The sequence below is a fragment of the Parus major genome, chromosome 1A (assembly GCF_001522545.3).
Source record: "Parus major isolate Abel chromosome 1A, Parus_major1.1, whole genome shotgun sequence".
Taxonomy (NCBI): Eukaryota; Metazoa; Chordata; class Aves; order Passeriformes; family Paridae; genus Parus; species Parus major.
In genome coordinates, this window is record NC_031773.1 from 68794471 (window position 1) to 68812834 (window position 18364).

At 48.4% G+C, this 18364-nt stretch overlaps 2 protein-coding genes across 4 annotated transcripts in view; one reads left to right on the plus strand and one right to left on the minus strand.

The window, feature by feature from the left end:
- Positions 1-18364, plus strand: part of CACNA2D4 (calcium voltage-gated channel auxiliary subunit alpha2delta 4) — a 121146-nt gene that overhangs the window by 65233 nt on the left and 37549 nt on the right. The gene's annotated exons all lie outside the window — the stretch shown is intronic.
- Positions 6248-18364, minus strand: part of LRTM2 (leucine rich repeats and transmembrane domains 2) — a 22729-nt gene continuing 10612 nt past the window's right edge. The window contains exons 1-5 of one of the 3 annotated variants that reach the window (XM_015627812.2): positions 17907-18252; positions 16937-17088; positions 16247-16408; positions 11895-12485; positions 6248-10414 (exon numbers count right to left, since the gene is read on the minus strand). In XM_015627812.2, coding sequence (XP_015483298.1) covers positions 9960-10414; positions 11895-12485; positions 16247-16313 — 1113 coding nt within the window. In that variant the 5' untranslated portion in view covers positions 16314-16408; positions 16937-17088; positions 17907-18252 and the 3' untranslated portion in view covers positions 6248-9959. Of the gene's footprint in view, positions 10415-11894; positions 12486-16246; positions 16409-16936; positions 17089-17906; positions 18253-18364 lie in introns of those variants that run through there. The other 2 variants (XM_015627811.2, XM_015627810.2) reach the window with 2 other exon arrangements.

An 18364-nucleotide genomic window follows, 5' to 3' on the forward strand; every position in this document is an offset into this window, starting at 1 on the left:
CCTGAGCTGTATTAGCACCCACAGGTCAGCAGAGGAGAAAAGCCACGTGAGAAGATGCTGAAAAGGATCACATGAGCAGTCTGTAGATGTGAGGATGAAGGTGGTAAATGTCACAGCAGAGGAGGTTATAGGAAAATGTCTTGTGTGATGGTTTAGCTTAAATTCAGCCAAGGCAGAAGCCGACACGTTTTGCAGGGTGAGAACCACAGGAACTTAGCAGATCTGAGTACACCTCCAGCCTCCTCCTAAGATACACTCTTTTAGCCACCAAACTCATCCTGAATTCTTTTTCTCCTGCCTTACCTAACACCTAAGGCTCAAATCTCCCTGTCAAAAGCCTTTGTAATGGGATACTGACTGCCATCCCTTTCCCTTCACAAAACCTTTTTCTTCTCTTCCTTTCTCTCAGTGGGACACAGAAACCCCACTCACAGGATCACAGATAATTCTGGTTCCATGGCACCTCTACCCTCTGCTGCCCAGTGTGTGCAGGGTGTTCTGCTGCTGACTCGTGGCACTGCTTTCACAGGCAGCAGTGCAAATTCTGGAGTGTGGGGAGGGAGCAGTTGGGCTTTTGGGGACAGTGTGAAGCCCCCATTTCTGAGAGGATCCTGGTTCTCTTGCCCTCCATCTGTCTGTGATGACAGGCAGCTGCTTAAGCTGGCTTTGCCAAGAGACTGTGTGGAACAGAGAAAAGGAGACAGCAAAGAGGGCTGCCCTGCCCTGCCCTGCCCTGCCCTGCCCTCCCTTACAGGTCAGAACTGTAGGGATAAAGTGAGGATTGCTTACATATCAAGCTGAGCTAAACTTGCAAAGGAGGCTAAAACAAACAGCATAATATTCTTCAGCAATTTGGGGGATATAAAAAAAGAAGAAGAAGAAGTAGGGCCACTTCTGGTCAATAAGAGTGAAGCTGGGATCAAGGAGCCCATAGTCCGAGTGAAAACCGAAGAAGACTCAGTGCCCAAGTTATTGATAAGGACAGAAATATTATCCTTGGGGAAAGAAACAAGCTGAGTGCTGTGAATAAGCAGCTCAAGCTGATTAGTGCACTCACAGTGCTGGGTGCTTTCTGGCCCTGGGAGAGCTGGCATGTGGAAACACGCAGAGCAAAGGGCTTTTTTCAACTCTGCACACAGCAGTGACACCATGAAGTCTGCAAAAGTGAAAATTCAGCAGTTGGGATTAAAGAAGGATGAGAAATAAGTTTGTCAGTCTCAGACTTTTAAGCGTGACCTCTGCAACGTTTGTAGCACTTTAGAGGAGATCTTCAAGGAAAACATAATTATTACCAGGCAGTTAGGGGAAAAGAGAGTCAGGCAATATGAGTTTATCAGTGCTGGATAACACCAAGCCAACTGAGCCAACATCTTTCTTTTGGGTGATTGCTTTCCTGGAAGGCAAAAGAAATTTCAAAGGTCTCATCTCTGTATTTCAGTGAAGCATTGATATGTGCCACATAAGAAACAGTTAGACTGGGAAAGATGAAGTGAGGCAGAGGAGTTGTGAGGGGCAGGGAGGGAGAAGTCGATCTGGGAAGACAGCAGCAGCAAGATCACCTATCAGAGTCCAGAAAAATGTTACTTGTTACCCTCACCCTGGCCACCCATCAGCCTTGCTAATATTAACCTGAGCCCCTGACTCAGATGGCTGGGGAGGGTGAGGGAATATCCTGATGATTCAACACTAGAAGGCATTGCTAGTACAGGGAAGACCAGGATATTGTAGAGGAAGCCTTATTTGACCTTGGCAGGAGTGCCAGAAACAGAATGAATTTCAGTAGTACGACAGACAAGGTCATATGCTTGACAACTAATAATAGAAATCTTCTGTGAGCTGGGAACTCTGAGAGATCTGGCAGAGAGCACAGCTAGCAGGACTGGAGGCAGTCCTTGTCTTCTGGGAACTGTTGAGCCAGTTTTGTCAAGTCTCAGTGAGGATCCTCAGTATGGATCATCAGTAAAAGCTGCATTGCTCCCTGATGCCCACATTAAATTCAGGGAACTGTTGTTTTCTGCCAAGAGCTGTCCTGAGAACATTGCTGGATAGACTTAGTAGTAAACATATCCTGAGGGAGCTCAGGAAAAAGATGCTGGGTTCCTCTGTGTTAGGTGATGGTGGCATGATGATAAGTCACAAGGTGATGCAGTTGTGGACAAAGCAAATGCTCTTCTAGTGCTTAGGGAGGTGGGTTCCCAGTGGGAAAATACATGGATGCTCCCACCCAAAGCCCTGTGAAACCTCTCCTCTAGTCTGTGTTACAGGTTTGACCAAGGAATACAGGCTGAGACAGGAGCAGACAGGATGGGCAGATGGTGAGAGGAAAGAGAAGCCTGACTTTGTGAGAGGAACCTGGAGCAGCCAGCTTGTTTATCCACATGCAACCAAGGACAAAGCAGATAGGATTGCTGTAGTGAATGCATCTTGGAGGACATATTTAAACTAAAGCACACAGTTGGATGGAGATAGGGTAGTACAGACAGGCCAGCAAAATACAGAACTAGAAATGAGATTCTATCTGTTAGGGTAAAGCAGCTTTACCCAGAATCTGAGGTATAAAGACAACAGATTTAACCTGGAGCTTGAAAAGTGTGTAAGAAAGTGGTGGTGCCTTGAATAGAAGGAGGTGAGAATGTTAGCCTGTAATGCCTTGACCAGGGAACAACTGAAGTCCTTTCCCTTCCCTTCCCTTCCCTTCCCTGCCCTTCCCTGCCCTGCCCTGTCCTGCCCTGCCCTGCCCTGCCCTGCCCTTCCCAGCACAAGGTAACCATGTAGGGAACTTCCATTCCCTGCAGCATTCCCCTTGGGCACCAGGCAGGGCATTCTTACCCTGTAGTTCCCAGACTCCGTGATTTTAGTCATGACTGAATAAAAATGAGCTTGTTAATGCAGCTGAAAACCCAGCACAGCACCTGGGAGGCCAGAAGCTAGGGCTGACCTAAACCCCCCTCTCAGCCTTTGACATTGTGGTGGCTTCTCTTGATTGCTTTGGGTTTTGCAAAGCAGAGGATAGTGAGTAGAAAAAGCCCTGCTTACGATAACAAACCCTTAAAAAGCAGATGGGGATGTGGGGGCTGCTGTGTTTTGTGACAGCTGAGTAGAGCAGAGCAGGCAGAATCTGAGAAGCAGCTGGTCAGAGGCACTCATTGAACAGGGGATGATCAGTCACAAGAAGACAAAAATAACAGGGAGAGAGAAAGAATAACTGGGGACAAGCCATTTATGTCCAGTGAGAGATATGTGAAAAATAACCATATGAGGCTGCAAGATTTTTCTCTTGCCAAGAATTGTATAAATCTGGAGGCTCAAGTTCAAAATGCACTGAATTTATACTGCTGTAAAGGTAGGATCAGAACCATTTACCCATAATCTGCCTCCCTCAAAATCACTTGTTAGGGTTCTGTCCTAGCATGTCCATTTGCCTCCATCTTTAAAGCAGGAACCATGTTCACACAGCCTAGTGAGAATACAGGGACACATTCTTTGGTGGGAAGGAGTAGAGAAAAGTGGCAAAAGCCATGTAATGCCTACAATATAGAGACAGATACTGGTGGATGAGGAGGATACTTGTAAAAGGAGGAAAAAAAGCTGGAAGCAGTGTGACAATAGACTCCAGTGTTGTTCTAGAGGTGAGAAAATGCTTTCAGTGAAAGACATAATGAACTCAGTCTGCCTATTAAAAGAAGACTGAGAGATTATTTGATTTAGAGTATAAAGTGCCTCCACAGAGAGAGCTGCTGGTTAATGAAGGTTTATTTTTTTAAATCTAGGGGAGAGAACAACAAAAACTGTGACAGAAAAACCAAACAGATTCAAATGAGTTAGTAAGCATGAATGCTAACAATGAGCACAAATAGGCATTGCCAGAAGATACCAAGGGAAACAATATTTTTCCCTTTCTTTCCTTGAGTGTTTTTCAAATCAAAGGTAGATGCCTTTCTGGAAGGTTCAACTCAGCTGCATGTAAATACTCACTGTTGGTCTTTCTACAGGATAGCTTTTCTAATTTCTGTTTCATAAGCTAAACAGATTGAGCTCTTTCAGCCTTTCACAGGAAGGCATTTTCTGCCACCCCCAAATAATGCTTGTGGTTCTTTTCCACACAATTTCCAAGTAGCGTGCGATACACAGAAGGTCAGACTGGATGATCTAAAGTCCCTTCTGGCCTTTATATTCTCTGAATCTCTGCCTCTGTGAATTCATTAATGTTTGCAAGCTCCCAGAGAGCTGCCAAAGGCAAGCACTATAGAAATGCAAAGCATTGTTGTTACTCTGCATATTTCCCTGGAGCTGGTTGAATATCGCAGGGTATCATCTGTGTGTATTCCCTCAAATGAAATACCTGCATTCCTCACTCCTGCAGTGCCCTTTCCGAGTTGATTTTCTGCAGCTGTGCTAACAAACTAGTTTATTCCCAAGTCAGGACTTGGAAGAAGCAAATGTGAAGGGGCAAATCTCTGCCTGGAGCAGCAAGCAAAGAGCAGCACGTTGTTGTCCTGGCCCAGAAGCTCCACGCGAGGCAGAGTTATTATTAGCACCATCATTTGCTTTCTCCTTGGCTCCAGGTGCCCTGCACATGGCCTCTGCCTGGGCTGCAGCACAGCAGAACTGTGGGAAAGACAGATCTGGCCCTTGTTGGGTGCTTTTTCCCCATTCTCTAAAGGGAGAAGGGCTGTGAGGATGCTGCCTTGTCCTCAGGTTTCCAGGGCTGTGACAGATGGGGAGAGCACCCCAGAATGACACAGGAAATGATTATTTACTCACATTTCATTCTGTAACTGCCTTCATTGGTGAATGCTTGTTGTATTGCCCATTATTCTGGGAGGGAAGTCTTCTTGACCCTCAGAAATCCCATGCTAGGACTCACATTTATCTGGTCTGGGGATAGAAGCTGACCCTCTGACCCATGCTTGCAATCAGTGCTAGCAAATACTCTTTGAGCCAGCACAGTGGGCTGCTGATGGATGAGATACATCCATCTCAGGAATCCTATTTTACATATTTTACCTGCTCTATGTACAGAATGACACAGGTATTATATAGGGTGTTACGTGTGTGCATGAGTAGGTATGTAAGCAGGACAATTACATTGGTCAATATCAAATAGTAATCAAATTATAATAAATCAAATTGCAAAAAATCGCAGCCTGCTCCCAGATACTTCATGAACTGAAAAAGCCTAGAGTCATCAGATGAGTGTGTTGGCTTTGCTTTTTTTTTTTCTGCTGTGTTTCTGGTATTATGTGAACTGCTGAGTAGTATCTGTGTGCGCTCCTCTACCTACCTGGCAAAATTAGATTAAATTATGTGTCATAGACACCGTGCTATTAAACAGCAATGGTGACTCTCCTGCAGCACATAGCTCTTCAGCAGAACAGATGCCTCAGCTGGGAGAGGATTAAGAGGAGCTGGGTTCTGCTCCCAGTTTCTCTCTGAAGATCAGACTGAGCACAGCAGGGTGACTGAGCAGGGTGAGTAGGGCGGCACAAGGGTTTGCTCATGGTGGGGTTTAACATCCTTGGTGGTTCCACATGCGTCAGGATGAGCTTATTCTTACAGCAGGGGAGTGTGATGAATTGTGTTCTCTTAGCACTGAAAGTGGCCAAGTGGGGAATTTAAACTTCTTAGCTGTGTGTGATAGACCTAGCCAGGGAACAGCTGGTGGAGAGACTCTTTTAGCTCTAGGGGTAACAGCTTGTGTACTTGGGGGTGCAATAGGATTAGATAGCAATTTCCATCCATTTCGAAATAACCTTGCTCAAGAGGGTCAGGAATCTGGAGATGTAGGAACCCATAGCTCCCTACTTGTTACATTGTGTTCTAATTAAAAAAAAAAAAGCTTTTGGAATCAAATTTGCCCTGAATATAACTCCATTGGCTCCTGCATTCTTACACTAGGGATTAATTTGGCCCTTTCTACTTTTATGTAATGAGCTGATTGCCACAGTATCTTACCCTTGTTACACAATCACCCTTGTCTGGCTGTGTCCCTGGAGCATTCTGTGTGTGTTTCTAGATCTAGGGTCTCACCTTCACTGATTGTGTGTTTAGCCCCAGAGCCTCCCCCTGACTCACACTGATAGAGTGTGTGTGCACTCTCACTCCAGCTTCAAACAGCAGACAAGAATATATCTGTGGGAATTGAGGGGCTTTCTCCTTTGGCTGGCTGTGTCCCCGTGGTGTTTCCTTCTGCAGGGTATAGGGAAAGAGTGAATGGTGCTACCAGAGATCTCATTTAAACAAGAAGGAGCATAGGAAAATACATTCTTTATTATTATTCTGTAACAACAAGCCAGAAATATAATATACCTTTAAAAATTTTCTGTCTCATGCCAAAGAAACCTCCATTCAATCATTTTAGAAAATCTTGTCGCTCTCCATCAAACGGTAACAAAAAAGAAAAAAGGAATGACAAGTGCCATCTGTTCCCTGCAAGGGATGTGCCTGCCTGTCCCACAGGTGGGTGTGTGGGGAAGGGGAGCAGGAGGGCTGTTCCTGGTGGCCCTACCTGTGAGGGACCTGCTGGCCCCAGAAGACCCTTTCCTGAGGGCAGGCACCCACACGTGTCCCTGGAGCAGCTGCCTGCAGCAAAGGGTGCATCCAGGGGGATCCCCCAAGCCTGCAGCTCCCCACACACCAGGTCACAGCAGGGCAGCCTGATCTCCAGGTGTGCTGGGGAGAGGAGAGACAGCCCGTTTGGAAGCGGTGCCGTGAAGAGGGCACTTCCCCCTGAGCCCTGCTGCTCTTCTCCGCACGCAAAAGGACAGGTCCTCATCCTGCCAAACACAGTATTTGCTTTCCAGAGGGACTCCTCATAGCCAGCCTTCGTGTTTCCCAGCAACACTCAGCTCTCCCCTTTCCTGTCTTCTCCTTTCCTGGGTGGCTTTCTAAACATAGCAGTCCCTTGTCTAGGGTTGAGATAAATCCAGACTTTCTGTCGTATAAATTAAAACAAAAAAAAAAAGGAAAGGATGGGCAAGGTCATCACCAGCCCCACAACACAGAATATAGAAAATGTTATTAGCAACAAATTAAAATTGGTCAGGGCAGGAGGAAGTCACAGGGAAGGTGCAGGGAAAGGAGGGTTTCACACCCTCAACCCCTGCATTGTCCCCTACCTTCTTCCCATTTCATTTCACCTCTAGTCTATTCCCTTAAAAACAGTCTCTCTCTTATCTCTCTCTCTCTCACACACACACACACACACACACACACACACACACACACACACATATATAGATCCCATTTGTTTTGTGCAATATGTCACCATTATTTGATGCAAGTAAAATATAGATCTATAAATATACCACTCTGACTCAAGTCCCATTTCAAGTATGATTGCGGAGTCCAGTATGGTAAAGGGAGAGGTTCCCCTGAGAGGGAGGTTGGGGAGAGGTTTGGATCCAGCAGGCAGAGTCTGGTCCTGGCTTGCTGGGAATGTGGAGCAGCAGTAACACGCACATGGAGTCTGCAGTGCACCAGTTCTGCCCTTCAGAGCGGGCTACACTTGGAGCAGATGGGATGCTTGGAGTGGCTGTACAGTGCATGGGGGAAGAGTCCTTCCTCCTCACATTTCACCAGCCCCCCTCCTTCTCTTCCTCTTCCCCCCGGTGTGCTGGAAGCGGGGGGAAAGCGTGTGCGCACACTGGTGGGTGGGCTGACTGCTTCTCCCAGTTCTTCCTCCGTGGCAGCCTGGTCTTCTGCTTCCCTGAAGAACATCCTCCTCTGCCCCATGCATCCCTGTGTTGAAGGGAAGTCACGCTAAAACAGTCCAGAGCATCCTGCCTCCTGGGCTCTGCTGGCCCTGGGTAGACCAGGAGGGATTTTGCCACTCCAGGCTTTGATTAAGGATGTCGCGTGCCCACGGGTGGGTTCAGCCCCCTGTCTGGGAGCAGAAGGAGCGAGGAGCCGGCGTGCATCACTTCCACAGGGATCCCATCACAGCGAGCAGGGGGCTGGGAGACATCCAACGGCACTGGGATTCAGATGGAGCAGGTGGGAGAGGTGACGTGCCCTGGCAGGGTCCACCTGCAGAGCTCGCAGGGCTCCGAGCACAGGTTCTAGTGAAACACCCCGTGAAGCTGGGCTGGCTGCCAGCTTCTTTCCTGATGGCAGGGATCACACCATCCACAGGCACTGTGGATGCACGACCTCTGGTGTCATCCTCCTCGCCCAGGAATACCCACTGTGACGGGTTAGAGCAGGTTACCATGGCAATGCGCGCTCTCCCCTGGAGACAGCATTTTATCCCACTTCCAGTGATACAAAATGAGTCCTTATGTTGAGTTCCTTTCATATTTTTTTTTCTCCTCTCACTTTTTTTTTTTTTTTTTTTACCCTGTCAGGTCAGAATGAGCTAAGACTAATAGGAGGCACTGCAGTCTGAGGGCTTTAAAACCTGGTTGGGGGAAGTCACCCTACGTGACAGCGGCAGTGTGTGTGGCACACTGGGGCGCAGCTGCAGGTGTCACTGGACACCTCAGTGATGGTGAAGGGAGTGCATGTGGGCCCTGCTGCCTTCCTGGGCTCTCCCACACGTGCCACGCTGTGCTCCAACTTCCAGCCTTCACCTCAAGACCCTCCAGAGCTCTGCCCACTCCTTTTGGTCACCCCGGCTGTATCACCCTGTTCCACACGCCGTGCTGGCCCCTGTGCCAGCCATGGCAGCTCCTGGGTTGTGTGACTTCTTCCCCTGACACCTTCTCCTAGGCTCACACTACTCAGCAGGGCTTACACTCCTGGTAAGCCACCTCCTCCTCTAGTCTTTCCTGATGACCCACTTCTGATCTGCCAATCAAACGTGTCTAAATGGAGGCTTCACATCCTTTCCCTCTCCATTTATTAGAGAAGACATAAAATAGATAAGAATGCACCTTCTTTTTTTTTTTTTCATGCTGTGTACTTATTTCCACAGGCTGGTGCTGTAATCTCAGTAACTTTTCCTCTCTCCATCCTCTCCTGCCAGTTCCCACTGGCTCTGCACTATGGCTGAGATGTGTTTGTTACTCCTCAGTGGCGTGTGCATGTTTTTTGTCTGAAGCAGAAGGTGATACGCACTACTATGATGAGGGTAAGGTAAAGTGGCTGGATGTATCCATGGCTGCATGCAGAGGGCAGGTCAGCATGGGCATGAGTGGCAGCTCTGCATGTGCAGGTGGGGTGCCTGGATGCCTGGAACCGGGGCTGGCTCTGTGTGTGCGTGTCGGGATCAGGAGTCAGTGTGTGTGTGTGTGTACAGGAGGATGGCTCTGTGCCTGTGCACCTGCAGCAGGTGACACGTGTGTCAGCTCAAAGGTTTGGACTTGGCCAGGAGGCAAAAAGAGGGGCACTGTGCTCCCTGGCAGCGTGTTAGGGTGATCCAGGTATCCTTCCACCTCTAAAAGTGAGGAGGGAAGTCTCCCACTGACTGTTGCCCTACCGTAGGGACCTTGCCTCCCTGCTGATGTAATCTTGGCAGCACTGATTTGTAGGGTAGGCAGCAACTTAGTGTCACACAACAGCAGTGACCTAAGGGTGAGGCATGGACACCTGTGGTGTCCTGCTCCCCACGTGGGCTTTCACACAGCTGCTCTCTGTTTGCAGACAGCTCTCGACAGGATACAGGACGACTCGGGGCCAAAGCTGAGAGGATGACACAGGTTCCCAGAAGGTGCCAGCTGCCTTTGCAGCAGGCATGTGAGGGAAGCTCTGTGCAAGGGCATGAGGCACAGCAAGCACTCGAGGTCTGACTCTACTTTATTTGTCTGGGAGGGCCCAAGGGTGAAAGGGCACAAAATGGGCCTGGGGCAGAGGAAAAGAAATTGAGCCAGGTGCCCTGACCCCCCAGAAGCATGTTGTACTACTTGGGTGAGTGGAGCAATAGCACAGTCTGTCTGGGAAGATGTATTTTGGGAGGACCCCATGCTTGACTGCTCTCAGGTACCTTTTTTCATCGCTGTCCCTTCCTTCCTAGAACGGTTTCACGCCACAGAAGAGATTTGTTTTTGTTCTTCATGTTCTCCTTCTGTGTCCCCCATGAGCGGCTGCCTCTTCTTCAGCTCCCGGTGGTACTTGGCCATGAGGGAGGCGTAGATGCAGCCATAGGCAGCAGCCACCACCATCATGATGCAAACGATGCCACAAACCACGCCCGCAATGATCACAGTGCCAATGGCCCGGCGCACGCTCACAGGCCTGTACCGCTGTTTCTGAGGGCATCCCACACTGGGCTCCACTTCTGTTTCTGGGCCTGATTTAGATTTGGAAGGAGCAGGGCTTCCTTTAGTGCAAGGTGGGCCAGTATTGTCCAGCACTGTGGAGCTGTTCTCGTCATCCAGCTGGGAGCAGTAGTTGAACATCTCCATGGGCACCATTCGCATGTCCTTTCCTTTCAGCTCCTTGGGCAAGGTGCAGGCCAGCTGGTCGATTTTCCCACCTGTTCCAACAGAGATAACAGGAGTCAATCACAGCCCCATCCCCACACAGAGACAGCAGGCTTAGATCCTCAGCTGGGGTGAGTTCATGAGCCTCCATTCACACTGCCCAAGTATTTTCCCTGCAGAAGCTTCAGCCGTGTCAGCTGGCCAGAATGCCTCTGCCTAGGCTGGGTTTGGCACTGAGCTCCTGCTGCCTGGTATCTGCATAGGCCAAGACATGAAAGCCCTCTGAAACCATTTAAGTCAGCCTCATACTGTTTAGTGAGTTATGTAAGTCTCAGCAGAACCACTTTAGAAAAGGAGAAATTAAAGCAAAAAGATAGCACCAGGCTGTACCTTTTCAAAAAAACAACAGATATACATCCCATCTTCTGACAACTAATCCATCTCTGTGAAAACAGTGACAGATGTTGAAACAAATGCTTCAGCGAGTTTGGGCAATTTCCTTGGAAGGGGAGGGAAAAAAAACAAAGTTATGTCTGCATGCTTTCCACTGACTTTGTGATACTGTAGTCAAGAAAGAAAACAAATCCAAAAAAAAAGTGGAAAGTGGCACTCGTGTGCTTGTTTGATTCTGCTCACACAAATGCATATTTCAGACTGCAGTGTAGCCATAGGCAGAGATAATCTCCCTGCAGCATGGCTGTGATCAGCAGGGATGTGACAGCTGACTGTTGCTATCCGCATGATTTGAGACCCTTTCCTACTCATTGGTTCCACAAACAGAAGGTCAGGCCTTCAATCCTCACTCCTGTAAAATGTGCCATCTTTCTTAGAGCTGCAGCTCCTGAAAGCATGTCATCCCATCAGCATTCCTGCTAAGTGATGTACCTTCCTAGTCTTCTGTGTTTCAAGGAAAATCTGGAAATACGAACTTGTCAAAAACTGCTCAGTTTGAAATGATGATTTCATAAGGCAGTCTGACTTGGGGCCTGGCTTGTTAATTTGTGCTGTAGGTTGGGTTCTCCAATATGAGTTGCAGTGTTTTTCCTAAGTGTCACTGTTTCCTAAGGTTCTTTTTTTGGCAGCAAACCTGATGCTTTACAGCCAAATCTGACTTCTAATTCTCTCAGCTTAAGCAAGAGAATGGGATGGTTATTTCCAAGTGTGAAATGCATTTCTTCTCTTTAGGCAAAAAGAGTGAGGTGAATTCATAATCCTAAAATTTTAATGTCATTTGAGGAAAGTTCTTTCTTCTCTCAAGACTCTAAAAAAACCAGGTAATAGTTCAGATTAGGAACAAAACAAGAAAATAGGAGATCTAGGGTTGCTGAGGGCTTCACAGACTGGCAGTGCTGCTAAGTGAAGGTGCAGGGGCACTGAATTGTAGCCTCCTCATGCTCTTTGGCTGAGAGCACTCCTTCAGGTCAGCCTGACCTGCCAGCTCTACCTGCTCTTGTTTCTTCCCTGCCTGCCTTTTCTTGCCTTTCCTGGAAGACCAGCACTCCTCCAGCTGCCTCCCGCAGCGCGAGCACCTACCTCGGTAGGAGAACCACTCCATCCAGTGCTTGAAGTCTCGGAGGTTGCAGTCGCACTCCCAGGGGTTATCCCCAACCTGGAGCTGCTGCAGGCTGGTTAGAGGCTCAAAGGTCACCCTGTCCAGGCTCTGCAGGCGATTGGACCTGAGGGAGAGGGAGCGGAGAGCAGGCAGGTCGTCGAAGATGCCCGAAGGGATCTGGGCCAAGCCGTTGATGGAGAGGTCCAGCTGGCGCAGCAGGGCCGTGTGCTGCAGCAGGTCCTTGTCCAAGGCCCGGATGCTGTTGTTCCTCAGCTGGAGCTCTGTGAGGTTCCCCAGGTCACTGAAGATGTTCTGAGGGAGCTGGTCCAAGAAGTTGTTGGATAGATCCAGCCTCTGCAGAGCAGAGAGGTTGGAAAACACTGCTCCTGGCAGGATGCTGAGTTTGTTGTTGAGAAAGAGGAAGGTCCTGGTGTTTGTGGGGATGTCTGAGGGAATGGAAGAGAGGCCCAAGCCACTACAGTCCACTTCCAGGTTGCCACTGTTACACTTGCAGGAGGATGGACAAGCAAAGAAGGACTCAGCAGCACACAGTGAGAGCCAGCAGCCAAGCACTGGAAGGTGAAAAGCAGGGAAGGAAGAGGGCATGGATTAGATCAGTGCTTTCCCATCCTCACCCACCACCAACTCCAACACAGCCCTCCCAGCAGGGCTCCTCACTGCAATGCGCTGGCCTGCACCCTGACTTTCCTCTCAGCCTGTTTTTTAATGAGCAAGCAAGTAAATATCCTTCCAGTTTCACACCAAAGTCAGGGCAGTGCATCCCAGTGGACTTTGCTGACAGATACTGGAGCACTGGTACCTGTCAGAGGAGGATGGAGCAGAGAGAGGTGGGAGGTGTCACCTCTGACAGAGGACAGCTCTTTCTAAGCAGGGTAGAGAGAGGAGGGACCAAGTATATTTAAGAAGTTCCAATTTTTCAGAAACAGATGCGTTGTTAAAAAGCTTTTAAGAAAAATGAAAATGAAACAACCTGCATTTCAGGTGTGCTCCTGCAGTTTAAATCCTAATATTTGCAATAGATAAGACTCAGATCTAAGACTCTAAATCAGAGCATTGTTTGCTTACCATTTTCACAGTGTGTCATATGGGCCCTCTGTCCACTTTTTAATGAATTTCATCACATTACAAAGGCATGACCAAGACAACTGCTAAAAAGTAACAACTGGTCACCTGATACTTGCTCTCAAAACAGTTTCTAAATCTCATGGCAACAGCCCCAAAAGTATCTCTGAGTGGCCAGTGACCACCCCCATCCAGAGGTGGTAACTGGGTACAGATGCAGCAATTGTTCTTATTAGGAACTTTGGACACATTCTGGACTACAGTCCTACACAAATCATGGTTACCAATTGGGCAGACAACAGACTTGTAAAGAACAGTTTAAACCACTTCTGACCAAAATTGCCCACAGCAACGCAACAAGGAAAAGAAGTGGATGCTGGTAACTGAAAAAAGCAGTGTCAGGAAATGGGTTACCATACACACACACACACTTTATTCTATACTATCTCAAAGTTAAGGTTAAACAAACCACAAATCAGCATTTTTTAGAGCTACTCTGGATTCCAGACATGGGTCCAGATCCTGCCAGTGGTGCCAGGGCAATAGTTACCAACCTTCCCTGGGAGCCAGTGGCTTTTCAAACTCTCATTTTTGTGACAAAGAAGCGTTATCAACAAGAAAGCAAGCTTTGTGCCTCTCATCATTAGAGGAGTGGGAGTTATGTTTAAGCAGACTATGTAAAACATTTGCATCCTTCATCTTAGTTCCTTTTGTGGAATTGAGATTGCACAGCGAATTCCACTATTCTTCAATGTGGGAAGCAAATTCAGCTCCCTCGCAGTTTTTAAGGTGACAAGTTTGAGTGTTTGACTAAAACTGAGGCAGGTTTGTCTGTACATCATGCCTGTCCTCTCCCTTTCTCACTTCTCTTCAGAGAAGGCAGTCACTTGTGTTGGTAGAGTCCTTTTACGGGTGATTGGTAGCTAAAGGGGATGCATTTATTGTCTCCCCTTTCTGAACTGGCAATCAGGTTCTTCTGTCCTGCTTTTCTTCAAGGAACCAACAAGCAGGTGTTTTGCTTCTTAATCCTAAAGGAATTGTGAAAAGACTGCCACAAGAGAGGGAGCCAAAGGAGACCCATGCTGTGGAGAAGCTCTGCCTGGAGCAGCTTTGCAATCAGCCATGCTCTTCCTCTCTTCCCTTGTGCCACTCTCTAGAGTTTAATCTGACCCACAACCCATTTTTTACAGCTACTTTGCTTATAGTGTTGTGCCTTCATATTCCTGCACAGGGTGGGTTTTGTGTTCCCAGAGATCCTTGTGAGAATTGGCAGATTTGTGGACTGGCAGTCTAAGGAGAACTATTCCATTTGAATCCTAAGCTATATGACTTTATTAAGGACCAAAGGATAAATGTTCAGAGATAATATATCAGTTCTCTCTTATTTCATCCATCTTTCCCAGTTCCTCAATTATTTTTTACTATCCTGCAATTGAGATCTCAGGTGCACATCAGCCCTTAAAATGTGCTCTTTTAAGGGGAATTATGGATCCTAATGGTGAAATGCAAGACAGATCTTTACCCAGAGCACCTCTTTCTTGTCAAGCACAGACTTGGCCCCACAACAGAAATGGCCATGAAAGTGGATCATAGCCTATGGACTACTGCAGTGCAGGTACTGACTGGCTGGCTGATATTTAATTCTGTTCAGAATACATCCCACTCTTGTTGTAGGGAGAGAATTAAAAGAATGGGAGCTAGAGTGGGGAAGGGAAAGAGCCATGAGTCATTCAAGTGACCCCCATCTTTTCCTGGATGCTTAACAAAAGCCCAGTATTAATAATAGATTGGCAGCTGTGATGATGAGATAACAGCTGCTTTGTACACCAAGAAAGGCAAGAGCAGCCCATGTGTAATGCTATCCAGGTGGCATTCTGCTCAGGGCTTATCTCTCACAGTGCCTGGCTGCCTGCGGCGCCGACTGGGTGGCTGTGGGGTTCCACCAGTGTGTGTGCTGGCAGTGGCTGGCAGAAACAAAGTCTCAGGCAGCTGGCTGTGGTTATGTTAGGGAAATGGATTTATGCCAAGCTTCTGCAGCCATGTAGGATATGCCAAAAATGTCTTGTTGTTGCCCATACATTGCTGTATGCTTTTGGAAATATTTTAGTAAAATCATACAGAAAAGAGGTTTCGTTTTCCTTTCCCTGCAAGAAGTGCATCCATGAGGATGTGAGCTGAGGCCAGGGAATTCATTGCGTTGGTTAAGATGCAGCTCTACAGGAAAGAGAGGCAGGGAAACAATAGACAGAACTTGAAGCTGTCCTCCAGCCCTGCAGAAGGATGGATAACAAGTGTTTTTGTGTTTGAGGAAGATCAAGTTACTTTGTGGGGTGTTTGGTGACTCTAGAAGGTGGCAGAAAGCTGATCCAGGCATATCAGATTAAGTCAAGATTCAGTAGCATTCATTATCAATAATTTACACAGTCTAGTCTGTGAGGATGGATTACAAAGATGTTTGTTTTCTGGAGAAGGAAATACTTCCCCCAGCTTCTTACAGCTGCAGATCCAAACGTGACCAGGAGGACTGGAACAAGGGAAACAAACCACAGACCTACTTGGTGCCTGGGCATGCAGTAGTGAGGGACACTCTCCACATGTCCCTTTTGCTCTGCTGTGGTCCCCAGATGCTTCTCTGAGATGCAGATAAATTCCCAGAAGCCCCTCATCACCCTGCTCTGCACTCAGGGGTACCACAGCAGCTGCCCCAGCCCACTGGGAATATGCACAGGCTGAACTTTTACAATTTAATTTGAAAGAGAGCTTCTCTATTTACCCTTGATTTTCACTGCATGTGGCAGTGCCCAGTCGGAGATTTCTGCCTTCACATCCTGCATTTCCTTCTAAAATCTGTTATGACTTTTGCTGTGAAGAGCTGGGAGCCTTGCTCAGCAGCCTGTGTATAAACCCCAAGCACAGAGAGGAGTCTGCAGCTCACAGGATACTGATCTGAGAAGTGTTTGGGGTGGATCTTTGTGCGATGGTGTCTGTCGTGCTGTTTCTCACCTGCCAGGCCCACTGGAATTCAGAAGCAATCATCACTCGCTGTCCCACTTTAAGCCCATCTTCAGCTTTAGAATATCACTCTCCCTCCCAGCTAGCCTTGGCCTCTAAAGGAATCAGGAATTAGTTCAAACATCTCCATTCTTAGCTGTCCCTCTCCCCTGTTCTTAACCCTGATGCGACCTATTTTCTTCCCTCTCCCTTGGCAAGCAGGAATATTGTAGCTGGTACCTGAGCAGGCATTACTTACGACAAGCCTCCTGCCACCTCATGAGGAACCTGCTCCTCCACCGGTGGCCAGCACTTGTAGGCAGCATTGTGGTCTTCTCCAGCGTGTCTTCACATCCAACAGCCAGCCTGGCACACGGCCCCAGGGGGAGAGGGAATGACCTTGTAGCGTGCCTGCCAGGTCCTGGAGAGGGAAAGCAGAGCAGAGCGGATGAGATTCACTTCCCTGGGTGCAGCACACAGGGCTGAGCTCAGGGCTGTCCTTTCCCCTCCCCAGTTAATGTTCTGCCTTTGAGGCATCACTTCTGTTTTGGAGGAGAAATGGAGGATTTCTCAGGAGGCGCAGCGTGTTGAAGGCACAACATTAATTCATTTTGAACCTCACGGTGCAGAAATAAAACCTGATTCACCTAAGTGCCAGAAAGAAGTTTGTGCTTGAATAGCCTGCTGTGGTAGCTACACTGGCCTCATGCTCAAGGTTAACCTGATGAATTGCTAAGGTGACCCTGCCAGGGCAGCAGACTGGGGCTCATTCCTGTCACCTCCACGCAGGCTGGTGCCACCTGTGCATCCTCAGCCTGACGCACGGCTCGGGCTGTCTGAGAGCTGGGTACCAGAGGCTGCCAAGCTGCTTCTCTCCCCTCTCCTCCTCCTCCTCCTCCTCCCCCCAACTCCATCCCCCCTCTCTACCCCCCCATGCCGTATTCCCTACCAGCACTTCCTGTCTGTTTTAAGGTAAAATGGATGTGGTGGCTGGAGCAGCACAGCTCCAGCTTGGGGATTTCCCACTGCAGCAACTGCAGGAGCTGAAGAGCGAGCGAGCCTCGGAGGAGAGGGAGAAGGAAGGACCTGAGGCGGGGGAGACTGAGTGGGAGTGTTGAAAAGAGAGGAATTGCATCTTAATTAGTAGAAGGAAAAATCCTCAGTCTAATTAGAAATCCAAAGACCATAAACTCTCCCCTGACAATAAGTGACTGACAACAGGTTTCAACTTCCCTCCCGCTTCCCTTTTGGATGCAAGGAGGCAGGAAAAATGAAAACACCACAAACCCTTCTGTCCCCCTGCGTACTCCCTGACGTGCCACCCACAGTCACAGCAGCAGTTATTAGATGGACACATTTCAACCAGAGTACAGAAATAAGCCGTTCTCCATCCCCTCTGAGGGGCTCTGACAACATCCACGGTGGCTATTTTAGCTGGGTGCTGCACTGCCACCAGGACACTCTCCCCACACACGTGCCAAGTGCCTACCCTCCCCCAGGCTCCCAGACTCATTTATTTTATATGGGAATGTAAACCACCAGGAAATATTAAAATTAGCATCTTGATGAAAATTATCAGCAGGTTCAGTGCCTAGACTAGCACATTTGCAAGGCTATTTAGATCATTTACCTAAATGCCAATGCACCAAATACCTCTCATGGTACAGAGACCCATTCAGCCTTCATCCGCTGCAGCCCCCCACTCCCCAAACCGAGCTGGAGCCCTTCCCCTGCAGCCCCCACTGAAGGAGAAGCTGCAACAAATAGCTGTCCCCACTCGGTGCTTGTGCTCGACCTGACCGAGGAGACTTTCAGCCTCCCCCAGAGAAACGTCTGCATCCTAAATGCCACCACCCCTGGAGTCTCCTGTCCCCGCCTGTCCATCTGGAAAAGGAGGATGAAAAGCTGCAGGCACTTACCTGGAAGGGTTTTGCCTGCAGCCACTTCCACCCGACTCCCCGGACACTGCCCAATTCCAGCCTCTTCCTTCCCTCTCCCTCCTTGACTTTCACTCCCCAGCAGCAGGCTTTCCGTGTGCTCTATTTAACTCCCTCCAGCACTGGAATAAACGGCAGAGTTAAGCTGACAGCCACAGAGCCTTATCTGCCTGCTGGATAGCGCCAGTCGATCAGCTCCAAATCCTGTTGCCAAATGATCACGTCCTTGCTCTCAGCATCAGGGGCAGCAGCCTGCCATGCTCTGCCTTTCCCTCTTCCCCACCTTCACTCCATCTAACTTTGTCAGGGTTATACATAGCTCTGTTCCTTGTGCTCTTGCCTTTTGGCTCTGTTTTGTAACACCCCATCTGTATCAGCTGGCTTGGTTCCAATTAGGGGGGCTAAGCAATTTTAAAAAAACACAAAAAAAAAAAAAAAAA